General features: G+C 41.9%; 1 protein-coding gene and 1 long non-coding RNA gene across 8 annotated transcripts in view; one reads left to right on the forward strand and one right to left on the reverse strand.

Moving 5' to 3' along the window:
- The window catches only part of LOC119436181 (ubiquitin carboxyl-terminal hydrolase CYLD), a 138,313-nt gene that overhangs the window by 41,846 nt on the left and 83,914 nt on the right, over positions 1-12,553 (reverse strand). For 3 of the 7 annotated variants that reach the window (XM_037702954.2, XM_037702955.2, XM_037702956.2), the window contains one exon: positions 2,029-2,082. In XM_037702954.2, the coding sequence (XP_037558882.1) occupies positions 2,029-2,082 (54 nt within the window). Of the gene's footprint in view, positions 1-2,028; positions 2,083-5,205; positions 9,058-12,553 lie in introns of those variants that run through there. The other 4 variants (XM_037702953.2, XM_037702952.2, XM_049656050.1 and 1 more) reach the window with 3 other exon arrangements.
- The window catches only part of LOC125940237 (uncharacterized), a 148,665-nt gene continuing 141,731 nt past the window's right edge, over positions 5,620-12,553 (forward strand). The window contains exon 1 of the long non-coding RNA XR_007463462.1: positions 5,620-5,732. This is a non-coding gene — a long non-coding RNA (uncharacterized LOC125940237). The remainder of the gene's footprint in view (positions 5,733-12,553) is intronic.

The following is a 12,553-nucleotide window of genomic DNA, read 5'->3' on the forward strand; positions in this document are numbered from 1 at the left end:
AGCGTCTGTGGTGAGTATCGAAGTAGCAATTCTTTGTTTCCCTGGAAATTATTTATGCACAAGTGTCTTTCTACTCGAGGAAAGGGGCACTACGTTACAATTTGGTGAAATGGGGAGTAACTCAATGAAGTCATGTTCCACTATCCAAAATGAACTAGTCCATTGTCGTGAAACATGTTCTGGAGCTATTCTTCAAAAATAATTTCTTTTTTTTGTAATTGGCTTTATAAGGTTAGCATAACATTCTCTAAGTAACAGAGTGACAGTCCCAAAACATGCATGTCAACCTTCTCCTTAACAGCATCATCCCAGTCATTTTTGGCACTAGGGATTTCACATGCTCTCACTACTTGCTGCTTAAATTAACCTCTAGATCAAAGTGGTGCATCAGAGTGGAGCATACAACTTTTCTCCATAGGACTGAGCAGTCGGAGAAGCTCCTATTTTTCACCCTCAAGCAGCTTTGCTTTCAAGGTTACTTCCTCCTGGCGAACTTTTAGCAGCATCACCTCAGTTTCAACACGATCGCAGTGCTCTCAGTTAGTACAGCATGCAACAATTGTAGTGCACTGAAACTAGAGAGACACATTTGTTTTGAAAACCATCATATGTACTCCTACTTCCTATCTTCCAAGAATGATATAGTACAAACTTTATGAGTGACCCTTGTACAACCAGGTCATAAGCATTTATAGTCACCCTATAAAATGATACTCAAGCCCAATGTATGATCTCAACATATACTTATTCTATTCTGGTGCACATGCTGCTAGGAAGTGACAGACATAAGCCATCTGCCCAATTTCACATTTCACTTAAATCACATTGCAAAAGTAGGGACATCTGGGCGAGTTGATGTGGTAGCATAATTGTAAAACAGCGCCAGGGACGCAGACAGCGGAAAGAAACAGCGCACAGTCCTGTTGTTTCTTTCTGCTGTCTACGTCCCTGGCGTTGTTTTATAATTATGTCATATAGGACATTTGCAATATTAAAAGTGTAGTGAAAGGCGAAACTAAAAAATACTTATTCATAATTAAACTTATCATTAAATAAATAAAAAAATAAAGGCTGTGGCCTCCTCTATATAACACGAGCTGTAAGTTTATAAATGCAGAACTTGCTATGGAAACTGAAAACAAGCCAAAAATAGTCACAAGGTGCTTCAAAAATAACAGCACAAATATAATTTAATAAGGGGTTTAATATCTCCTAAAGTTAGATACACTTAATAATAAAGGTACACTTTTTTAATAAACACATGACCCAAAATTTTTTTTTTCTTTGTATCAGCCATTGGGAAACTTTATTTTCTCACATGCTTTGTGTACACAGCATGGAATTGAATGCTGTACTGTTGTGGTCTCACAAAGACCTGCCATGCACACCTTTCAGTGCCAGGATGCCTACACTAGTGGTTAGGAGGTTTCAGTCTTTTTAGGCTGTGTGCTTCATTTTTTCAATAGGCAGCAGAAACAATCTCCACAGCACTGCTAATATCACGAATGCCTAATAAAGAATTAAGTATGTTCTGGAACTGCAGTATATATACATTTTAATTAGTGGGGCATCAACAAATGTCCAGTGGCATTAAATTTTATTTGAAACAAGCATAAGGCCGTAACAAAATGATTACTTTTGCAGTCACCTCTAGATGATTTAAAGCTGTAAAAGTTATTTACACAATTGGCTTACAAATGTAAGCCTAGACAAGACTGCTGAGAGTGCTAATTAATGGTGTATTAATGCAATGCACTTGACTGAAAAAGAAAAAAAAAAAAGAAAATACAGAGCACAGGTGATTGCAGCAAAGCTGACAGGAATACTCAGGAGCTAGTTAAGCAGACAATATACCACAGAGATCATCAATCGTCAAAGCCGATGATCTGTGAAAGGTTAAGTAGAACTAGATCACTGACATGATAGTAATGCTCTATGACCTAGCTGTGTTAGCAAATGATTCAGGTCTGTGTTGAATTGAGAACACAGCAGTGGAACTACAGCTGAAAAGAGTCTACTGCTACTCACTCTGTGACAGTACTCTAGAGCTCCCACCATGTTTCTGTTTGTCTTCAGCAAAGTCTGTAAAAATCAGCAAAAAGAAATTACTGCAGAAACTCCCTAGTGGTACTTGTCAGATAGTGTGTAGCATTCTTTACAGTCGCTCATCTTGCACTCATGGAACGAAAAACTGATTGAGTGGCCGAGTTACACACACCGCAGCTCACTGTGTTGAGGATGACGCAATGTGCTGCAAGTATTGCAATGACCTGTTGGAATTACCTAATTGGTGAACCTAATTAGTCAGAATTAATCTTATTGGCTCAAATCAATGTAATCATAATTCATTAGAATTAGGGTTAAGTAATGTAATATGAATTAATCTCTATTACGTACCCTTATTAATCATGATTGGGCTTAAGTAATGCAATCATAATTAATCTTAATTAGGCTTAAGTCGTCTGAATTACCCTAAATGAACCCTGGTTAGCCTTGATCAATTCAATGTTAATCAAGCGAAATTAGGCTACATGTAACCTTCATTAGTCTTGCTTAGACTAATAATATAAATTAGCCTTACTATTATTAATTACCATAAATTAATTGTCATTACACTAAAGTAATTTCATCGTAATTAATCTCCATTAGGCTTGCTTACCCTTCATTAGTCTTAAGGAGTCTCATTCAGGCTTAATGTCATCATAATTAATTGTATTAGTCTTTGATTAAACTTAATTACACTTCATACCTCTTCAGTAGTTATACATAGTCATAAGCCATTCTCTTATATACCCCCACAGGACCCCATGTATACCTATGGTGTGCATCGTGTCACACATTACAGACAGGCGGACGGACGGACAGATTTCAGAGGGAAGTAACCCTAGAATGCTTACACATTAAAAATCGCACTCCTGATTCCCTCTCTTCACACATACACAGAGGAGCTGTGACATTGAAATTGCAGGCAGTAAAGGGAACAGAAGGAGGCGACAAGAAGTCCTAAGCGAGGAAGAGAGGGCTCGACTACGAGCACGAAATGCAGAGGCTCACATCACGATGGCAGGAGAGAAGATGTGAAGCAGAGCATGCTAAGGACTGGGAGCAAAAGCAAAGGAACTCGTAAATGCAGACAAATAAGGAAAGTAAACCAGACGTGATGGCGAACTGTCAAGCTCACCATGTGCACACTCAAGCTATCATTTGTAATTCAGCCACATGATAACGCACAAAAGTCTAGAAGATTTTTCATTTAAAAACCACAGCCACTAGATGAAAGTTCACGTTTGTGGGATGGAGAAATACAAAAGGGCAGTGCAGCCACATAGCCAAGAATACATATAAAAAACTGTCTTAAAACAGCTGAAAATTTCATATTGGATGATGAATTCTGCCAGTGTAGATAGTATAAGCACTATTCCTAAACATCTGTTTGTAAATTGCTGTTATTAGCAAACACACTAGTTACTGTGTAATCAACACAGAGCATAAAGAGTGTTAATGTCATCTGTACTCTCTGTAATTCCAGTCAGACAAAGGACCAGCATATCAACCAGTAAGTTATGTTCAGTCAGCTTACAGAAACATAAAAAGGGAGCTTGAATTGAAATGAGCACAGTGAAGAAGCCAACTTGCTCAATGTCTTTGACAAGAGGCAACATTAGTGAACAGAAAACATTTATGCCTTTGTAGGAACTGGCTAAGATGCATGCAATTATCTAATGATTAGGCAGCTCGGTCTCAATGAATAACTACAACAGAAAACATGCTGCAAAACAGCTGCATGAGGCCCTGATGGCATAAATTGATGTGTTGTAGAATGCTCTCACAAGTGCCCGCACTTTGCTTGATTAAGGCACTATGATGCTGATGACCACTTCAGAAGCACACAAGACACTTGTCTTCAACACTGGGCTGATAGTATAAAAACCATTGTCTTCAAAACTGGGTCCTGAAAAACTTTCTCAGTGTGCTGACCTGCAGTATTTACCACTAATCAGCTGGCAGCAAAGAGAAAATGATTTATGTGTTAATAATACCACATGCACTAATAAGAACATTTCCATATGAACAGTCCAGCAACACAACACTGCCACCTACTGGTTTTCCTAGTCCTGTAGGCCTCGTAGGTTTATAATGCTGCTACCATATGTTTAAGAAAATGAAAGAAGTAGGAAAACTTAAGAGAAGAGGAAAAACAAAAGGACAAGTAGGGCATGGTCATTTGGTCTTTCTTTTTAATTTCCCCCATTTCTTTGAAGTGCTGGAAATGCATGAAATGTCGATATTCCAATTAGCCCAGCTGTCTGCTTTAAGTATGTGATGAATTCTTGCCACAACATACGCCAAGAATTTCACCTGTCTAGAAACCAACATTTAAGTGCACCAGCCATGCAAGCTCATAACTTATGCATAGCACTATATTAACTTACAAGCGTAGCATAATATATGAAACATACGCCAAGATGAATAAAAAGAAAAATTTCAACTCAATTCACTGGTGATATAAAAAGGCCACGAGAACAATCCTTGTCAGCATTACAGTGGTCGTTGCATTGCAATCTGAAAAGCGCACAGCCTGTGAAGCTGTGATATGTGACCACAGAGTCTACAGTAAGGAGGCATCATTTATGCATTCCAGAATAGTGATCTCATTGCTAAATGTGTTTATGTAAGTACTAAGGGCTGCTATATTCCCATTTCATTAAAACTGTATATGGCTCTACATAAACTCTTAAAGAAATGACACCCCCTTACATGCAGTAGGGGGGTGTCATTTTTGCATTCTACAATGATGGTTTCAATGCTCTATGTATTTATGTAAGTGCTAAGAGCTGCTCTTTTCCCATTTCATGGAAATTATGCATGGTTCTATGCAAATTTTTACAAAATGCAGTAGATAACTTTCTGTCACTGTTGGGCTAATAAAGGATGTGTTTAAAAACATCCTTTGAAACAAGACTAGTCATGGTTCAAGATAACAAATAAGTTGTAAGCTCATAAATTTAACAATAATAATCCAAACACTGTGGTGTTATGTTGTCTGTACAGCTAACATGGAACAAAAAATTTGTGCTGACACATAAACATTAAAATTCACGGCTTTTTGAACAATGCAAAAAACAGAAAACAATAATGAATGAGGAAGTGATGCAAAGGCAAAGTTCTGTAATCGATCTGCTGGATGAGAATGACTAGGCTTACCAGTGTACTCTTCGAAGACGGCATCTTTAAGTAGTTCTAGAGGCGCTTCTTCAATAAGTTTCACCTCCTGCATCACCATTTTGTCACTTTCTTCCTTCACACACTTTTGAAACGTGCTGCCATATGAACAGTCTGCATTCACTGAAGCTCTTCCAAAGAAGCTATCTCCACTTGTGTTTTCCAGGCGTGGCAGCTTATCACACTCAACCCCTGCCTGGGGAACTGCCTGATAAGAGCAGGAAGTTGGCAGAGGTGAGGAGGCAACAGAGCCTGATAAAGTAGTAGCAGCAGCAGCAGCAGCAGCATTCCTCTCGTTGCCACTCGCCTCTGCCTCAAATGTGTCGGCCTGGCCATGAACATCAGCTTCTAAAACACTGTGCTCTTGAGATGTCACTACTCTCATGTACATACTGTTCTGACTCTCTCCCATGTGCTGTATATGTGACGCGTCAGTGCCTTGTGAAACACAAGGAATATTTGCTGTCACCATGCTAGCCATTTCCTCTGATGAAGCTGTGTCACTGCACGTAAGTTCTGGCTCTATATTATCTTGTAACTGTACATCCATGCTGCTCACTGGTGACTCTTTGTTTTTGAGTGAAGGGTAAGCCCGTTTTCTCAGTGGACGTGTGGGAACATCAAAAACTGATTTTGTCAAGTCTTGCTGGCTTCCTAATGACTGCCGATTTTCGACATCTTCATCACACTTTGCATGATTTTCAGTCGAAGGCAGACAACCAGAATGAACACTGTCTAAGTTACAATCATAAAACGGTTCAAATGTAGTGTCTTCAAATACACTGTCAATATCACTGTCATGCACCTCAGGATGCTCATTTGTGCCTGGGTCAACTAAAAATGCTGAAAGGTCATCGTTAGGTCCAAGTTTCATCATGTATGGTGCACTCCCGGAGCAAGAATCGTTAAGAAAATCACAGTTCTCAACAACATTGAAGGAGACGACATCCAAAGGGGAGTCATCTTCAAATAGATGTCTTGACAATTCTGATAAAGAAAAAGGAAGCCTCAAAATTTCTTTTGTGGGAGGTTCCTCATCATGCTTTGAGCCGTGAAATGTTGACTGTTTTCGAATTTCTTTTGTTGAAGTCTCTTCATCAGTCCCAGAATCTTCGCAAGATGACAGACTGCTGTCCTCGTCACTTTCATAACACATTTCTCCATGCTGAAATTCTTCTCCAAATGTCTGAGGCCTATCTTGGCCAACTAGTTCTTCCTTACCACCCTGCTTAGTGAAAGTATCACTGTCCTCTGAACATTGATGGCCAACTGCACACATACTGGTTTCTTTTTGTGGAGCATTGCCATCTAGGAGAATGCCTTCAGATGCCTGAAGTCCCAGTGGGGCCCTTCTGCGCCTTGCAGGTACTTCCAAACGATTTTTTACGCATAGGCCACTTTCTGGATCAACTTGATGGTCAACCTGCGCGTTCCCTTTCAAGGGAGAGCCTTGATGCACATCAGCAGCTTCAGGTGAAATCTGCAGATACTGGGAAGGTGGTGTTATATTACTGTGGCGAGGGGAGCGAGGTGGTGGTTTTGGTGGCTCTTCCAATAGAGAAGGAGGTGGCACATTACTGTGGCGAGGAGAGCGAGGTGGTGGTTTTGGCTGCTCCTCCAGCAGAGAAGGTGGTGTTGCATTACTGTGGCGAGGAGAATGATGTGATGGTTTTGGCTGCTCATTCAACAGGGCACTGTCATTTTCTTGTGCTGAAGAAAACACACTACTTCTGTTTTCATGAAAAAGTTCGCATGATGGGTACAACTCTGACGGGCCTTCCGCAAGTAACCTGTTGGAATATGTCACAGGGAGGCATCGAGCTTGCACATGTGCATTTGAATCTTTTAAAGAATCAGGTTCTTCCTCTACAGGTTCAACATAGCTAGAAACATTTGCAGTTGTATCTGGTACAGAGATCATAGTGCTATCTGCATGACCATTTGAAAGGTTTAAATGTGAATATTTACTAATGTCTGGATCACTGCTCAGAAAATTTTTCTCCACTGAGTCAAGTCTCTTGTACTGTGCTGCAGCAGTATCAGCTGTATCTGAACTGTAACGTCTCCAGTATTTATCAGTGAGCTCACTAGCTGAACTAGTTGTAGGTAGAACTGACGTAGGGCGATGTCTTGAACTTCGACCAGTTCGTGAGCTATCTGAAAACGAGTGCTCATGATTGCTGTCTAATGCAGGCTGCGGAAATCGCTTAAATGTGCCAAGCAGGGCATTCCTATTCAAAAGTCCCTTTTCATCTAAGTCTGCATATTCCATGCAGTCAGCCTCTTCCTCTGAGGCATTTTCAAATGCTTGACTGTCAGGTTCTTCTTCTGAATCAAAGCAAGGTTCAAACTGCCTGTTGAAAGCATCAAGAATATCCCGGTCCTCTGATGTCACTGGATGTAAAGTAGTATCACTGGCATGAATCACAGAATGATCCAGCACATGAGTTTTACAAGCACCATCATTTGACAAGTTATCCAAGCCAAGCTTTGCCATTATTTTTTTGTTTCCTAATGTAGAGGTCTTTGCTAAAGATCTGCAAGCGTCGTGTTTTGCTTCTTCTACAATAAACTCTGCAAATTCCTCAGCTGCTTGCTCAAGGTAAAAAAATGAAGATGGAATACTCTCTTCTTGCATTTCATTTCCAAGTTCATCATCATTCATTTCTTGCCCATCTTGCTCTTGGTTCATGTAACAACTTGACTCTGTAGGCAGCAACTCATGATGAGCTGGCACTTCACTGCTGGCCCATGTTACTAAATTCTCTTGTGGCAAATCTGATTTTACAGGAATCCGAGGGAGTGGACGCCACCTTCGTGGTGGCTGCTTCTCATTTTTGTTGTCTTGACGCTTTTGCTGACATTTCAGTAGTGGTGGTCTATGAACAACAGTCCCATACACATCTTCAAATAACTTTCCATAGCTAAAGCTTTCATAAGCTTCATCAAGTGTGCTCTCTTTGGTGACAGCTTCCTCAAATTCAGTCACAACTGCTGGCATCTCTTCTGGACAGGGCTCCTCATCTACATCAGCATATCTGGAGTCAGAATCAGAAGAATTAAGGTCTGATGACTCTGCATCATAGTAGACACTGCTTCTATGATCAGACAGTGCAGAGTAGAATGACTCTGCACCATCTGAAAGTGCTGACCGAAATGACTCTGCCCCAGGGCTTCTCTCCCTGTCCTGAAAGCTTTCAGCCAGCGGAAAAATGTGCTGCCGTAACCAAAACATGCTTCAAGCAACTTCTTTTAGGAGGCTTGTAGGGGGAAGATCTTGATTTATATATAGTCTGCTTACTCGATGAAAACCACGCTTTGATCACAACTTGCAGCAGCACATTCCTAAATTTCCTCAGCACCTGAGGATTAAGAAAGTGCCACAATAAAGTGGAGGCCTGGCAATGTCAGCAGTGCTCTGCAAAATTCTTCTGACCTTTTTACATGTATCCGTCTTCAGTACTCAGATGGAAGGTCACAAGGACACTGCCATTAATGATATGCACCCAAGAGTCATTGCACCATGCACCGCTCCTTAGATGATCACCACACAATCTTCCACTCACAATCACATAGTTGCACAGCTGCCGCATATGGAAAAATAGTGCATTCTATGCACTAACTGAACTAATGTGTCCTTGCAAAAGCACCATCACGCTGAAATGTCCATTTCCTCCAACAAAAGTGCAGAACAGGAGCTTCAAAAGAACATTTGACGTGTCTTGGTGCAAGTGCTGCACTTGACCTCAGCTAACGTTGTGCAAATGCTGCAGCTGCCTCCCAAGTCGTGGGTCCCAACTGGATTGCTGTTGCCAGAGACACTGAGAATGATGTGGCAGCACTCAACAACACAGCTCAAAAGAAGGTCACTACGCAGAAAATGGGATGAGAGCTAAAAACAGACGGCGGCTAGTTGCTCTGGGAGCTGTGCCAAGAGCACACTACAGGGAGACCAAAGGAAGCAGCAAAACGTATATAAGCAAGTGAGGGGTCGGACAGACAACATGCATGGATATAATAAACACTAAAGAAAGGAAGGAAGGACAGAAATTATCAAGGTGACCTATTTTTCCGCATTTGTAGGAGAAATTTGTACAGCGGAAAGGATAATGAACACGAAAGTGCATCCAGAGCAGCACTCAAATCAAGTTATAAAACCTGCATGCCTTCTTTTTTTTCAGCATAATAAAAAAAATACTATCTTTCTAAATTCACAAAAATACCTCAGCTACATATTATACTATCACCATAGCATTTTTTCATTGAAACACTCAGTGATCGAGAGTTAAGAAGAAGAAGAAAAAATACAACAGCAAAACACTAGTGTGCAGAATATTTACACTGAAGCAGGGATGTGTGAATATTAGAAATTTGAATTACTTGAATTTGATGTGAATCAAATACTTCCATTTCAAATCGAAATATTCTATTTGAGAATGTTATATTGGATATCTTCGAATGCCCAATTATGGCTGAATATAGGAGGTCACTAAGATTGTTGGATGATTGGAGTCTGTACACTGGTTGCTTAAGCTACTCATGTGTTAGCCAACAAGTACTTTTTTCTAGTTTACAAGCCACCCAGCTGAATGTACTTCTAAAATGGCATTGTGTGTATTCAAATAAGTAAATCAAATTGTTTTAAAACGTGTTTCCTTTCCCAGTTTCTTTCTGTAGCTACAGAAAAATAAATGGTATGCCTCAAATATTTTTATCCAATTTATATTAGTGTTTGTCTATTTGAACACCTTCATGTAGCAGTATGAACTTGGTTTAAAAAATTAACGAGCAATACTCAACCCATGTACTTTCTTCTTTTTTCTCTGTTTCCATAGTCTTAGTGTGGTGAACAACAAATTAACCAATATATTTAGGGTGTGAATATGTCACACACTAAATACCCTGAGACATAATTCAGTGCAGAATGACACTTGGCCTTTACACCTTCTGCAAGTGGCTCAGGTATTCTCATCAATTTCCTCACTAAAAATTAGACAAAGGGGCCATATAGCAACTCCATGTGAAGTATTAACAGCTAGAATCAAACAAGTCACTATAATTATGAGCACACGAGTGTACTCAATTGAGGGTAATGTATTATAACACTACAATAGCATATTGTGGTATAAATGTTACAAAAAGGGATGAGGTGCCTCAGAAAGGCTGGCCAACATTTCGATAGGAGGACCCACCGTCGTCAATAGTTATAATGATGCACTACCCTAACAGCTAGGAAACTAGACAATGACATTATACTGCTAGCTTCCACAGCCAATCATGTACATCAAACTCAAGTAGTTCTATGCACACAATTAGTTTATTTTTTATGAAAACTGCAACAGCACAGGCTATTTCATTGCTAGATGTCATTTGCAAGACTGTGGTTCTTGCAACCTATTATAATCAGCTGCAGTTGTCTGATTACAACAAGATAACAGAGAAGTATAGCTTTAATCAGTAATAAAATTATCAAGCTCAGGTGCAGCTTTGACCTTGAAGGTGACCACTACATTCACTCATTTTTGCGCAATACTAGAGGTGTGCAAATATTCAAAATTTTTAATACATATTGCATAGTCCTTGCTATTCAATTTACATTCGATTCTAGAGCTCGCTATCCGAAATTGTTGAATATTAATTTCTCTTTGAATACAAGGAATAACAACATTTATTGGAGCCTCGAGGGGGAAAGAACAATGCTAGTGATGACTATTACGAATGATTTTACTGCAGGAGAGCCACGGCTGTTGTACAGTTAGAGGTACCAGTTCTTGAGCCAATGCACAAAGCAGGTAACTTCTACTCAATAATTTCCAGTCATTCCATAATAATGCTTTTATGGCGAGCCGTCAGCGTCTCAACGACGACGACGATGTTGCGCCTCGGCTGCTCCACACGTTCGAGCTGAGCGCGAGAGTAGAACGGCGACAAGACGGCAAGAATGGCGGCAAGAGCAACAGCGTCTGTGATAGTGCATAAATAAATGTGGGCAACCAAACGCCATCACGTCTTCCCACAAGTGATGACCCTGGACTTCCGACGGCAACGCGTCACCTGCTCGTTCCTTCGCCAACGCACCGAGTGTCCACGGTAAACACCTTCAGCCTCGTTCATTCCGGCTGATCATGGACACCACACCCAACAGCGACGTCACACCGAATCCCACGGTACCCGAACCTGTCGTCAGTACTCTCAAGCTACTGGAGTTTTGGCAGTCGGACTCAGAACTCCGGTTTCTGAGCATCGAGCCTCTCTTCCGACGACATCGAGTAACATCGCAAACAGCAAGGTACGACTACGTTATCGGAGCTTTACCACCTGCTGTCATCGCCATCGTAAGGGACATTCTGCGCTCTCCGCCTTCTGACACACCCTACGACACTCTTAAAACAGAGCTTATACGCCGGACAACCGAGTCGGAACAGCGCAGGCTGCAGCAGCTACTCACCGCGGAGGAGCTCGGTGACCGAAAGCCCACGAAGCTTCTGCGTCGCATGCGGCATCTGATTGGGGACCAGTCTGCTGCATTGGACACATCCATTCTACGGGGGAGCTCTTCCTACAGCGACTGCCACAGCAGGTGCAGATGATCTTGAGCGTGTCCTCCACAGAAACCCTCGACTCACTGGCACAAATGGCCGACAAAATTATGGATGTCGGCACCCCGGCCATATCTGGAATCGAGAGACAACGTGACTCTTCCCTCTTTGCGCCGGTCCGCGACGACCGCTTGGACCGTCTCCTTCAAGCTAACGAGGAGCTCAACCGCAAAGTAGACCAGCTGGCCGATGAACTCAGCTCGCTCAAAGCAGACCACCGAGGCAGTGCGTCACGACAGCGACACCAAAGCCGCGACAGATCACCAAGTCTGCCTCGCAGCGTCTGCTGGTACCACCGCCGATACGGAGCACGCGCTCGTCAGTGTAATCAGCCATGCCAGTTTACGGGAAACGCACGGGCCACGCACTGACGGCGGCCAGTGTTTCAGGCCCGCCATACAGCCGCCTATTCCACGTCACTGATCGCGTCACGAAAGTCCGGTACCTTATCGACACAGGTGCCGAAGTGTGTGTCACTCCTCCTACGCCGGAGGACCGCCGACGACAGACCACGCCGCCTGTCACTGCTGTGAATGGTTCAACCATAAGGACCTTCGGACACAGGGTCCGTTACGCTTGACATTGGCTTGAGACGCACGTTTCGATGGATTTTATTAGTCGCTGACGTGCGAGTACCAATCATCGGTGCAGATTTTCTTTGGCATTTTAAGCTTGTGGTAGACCTACGACATAGCCGTCTCCTGGATTCTGAGACCTACCTAACAGCTCAA

This window comes from Dermacentor silvarum, chromosome 1 (genome assembly GCF_013339745.2).
Source record: "Dermacentor silvarum isolate Dsil-2018 chromosome 1, BIME_Dsil_1.4, whole genome shotgun sequence".
Classification (NCBI taxonomy): Eukaryota; Metazoa; Arthropoda; class Arachnida; order Ixodida; family Ixodidae; genus Dermacentor; species Dermacentor silvarum.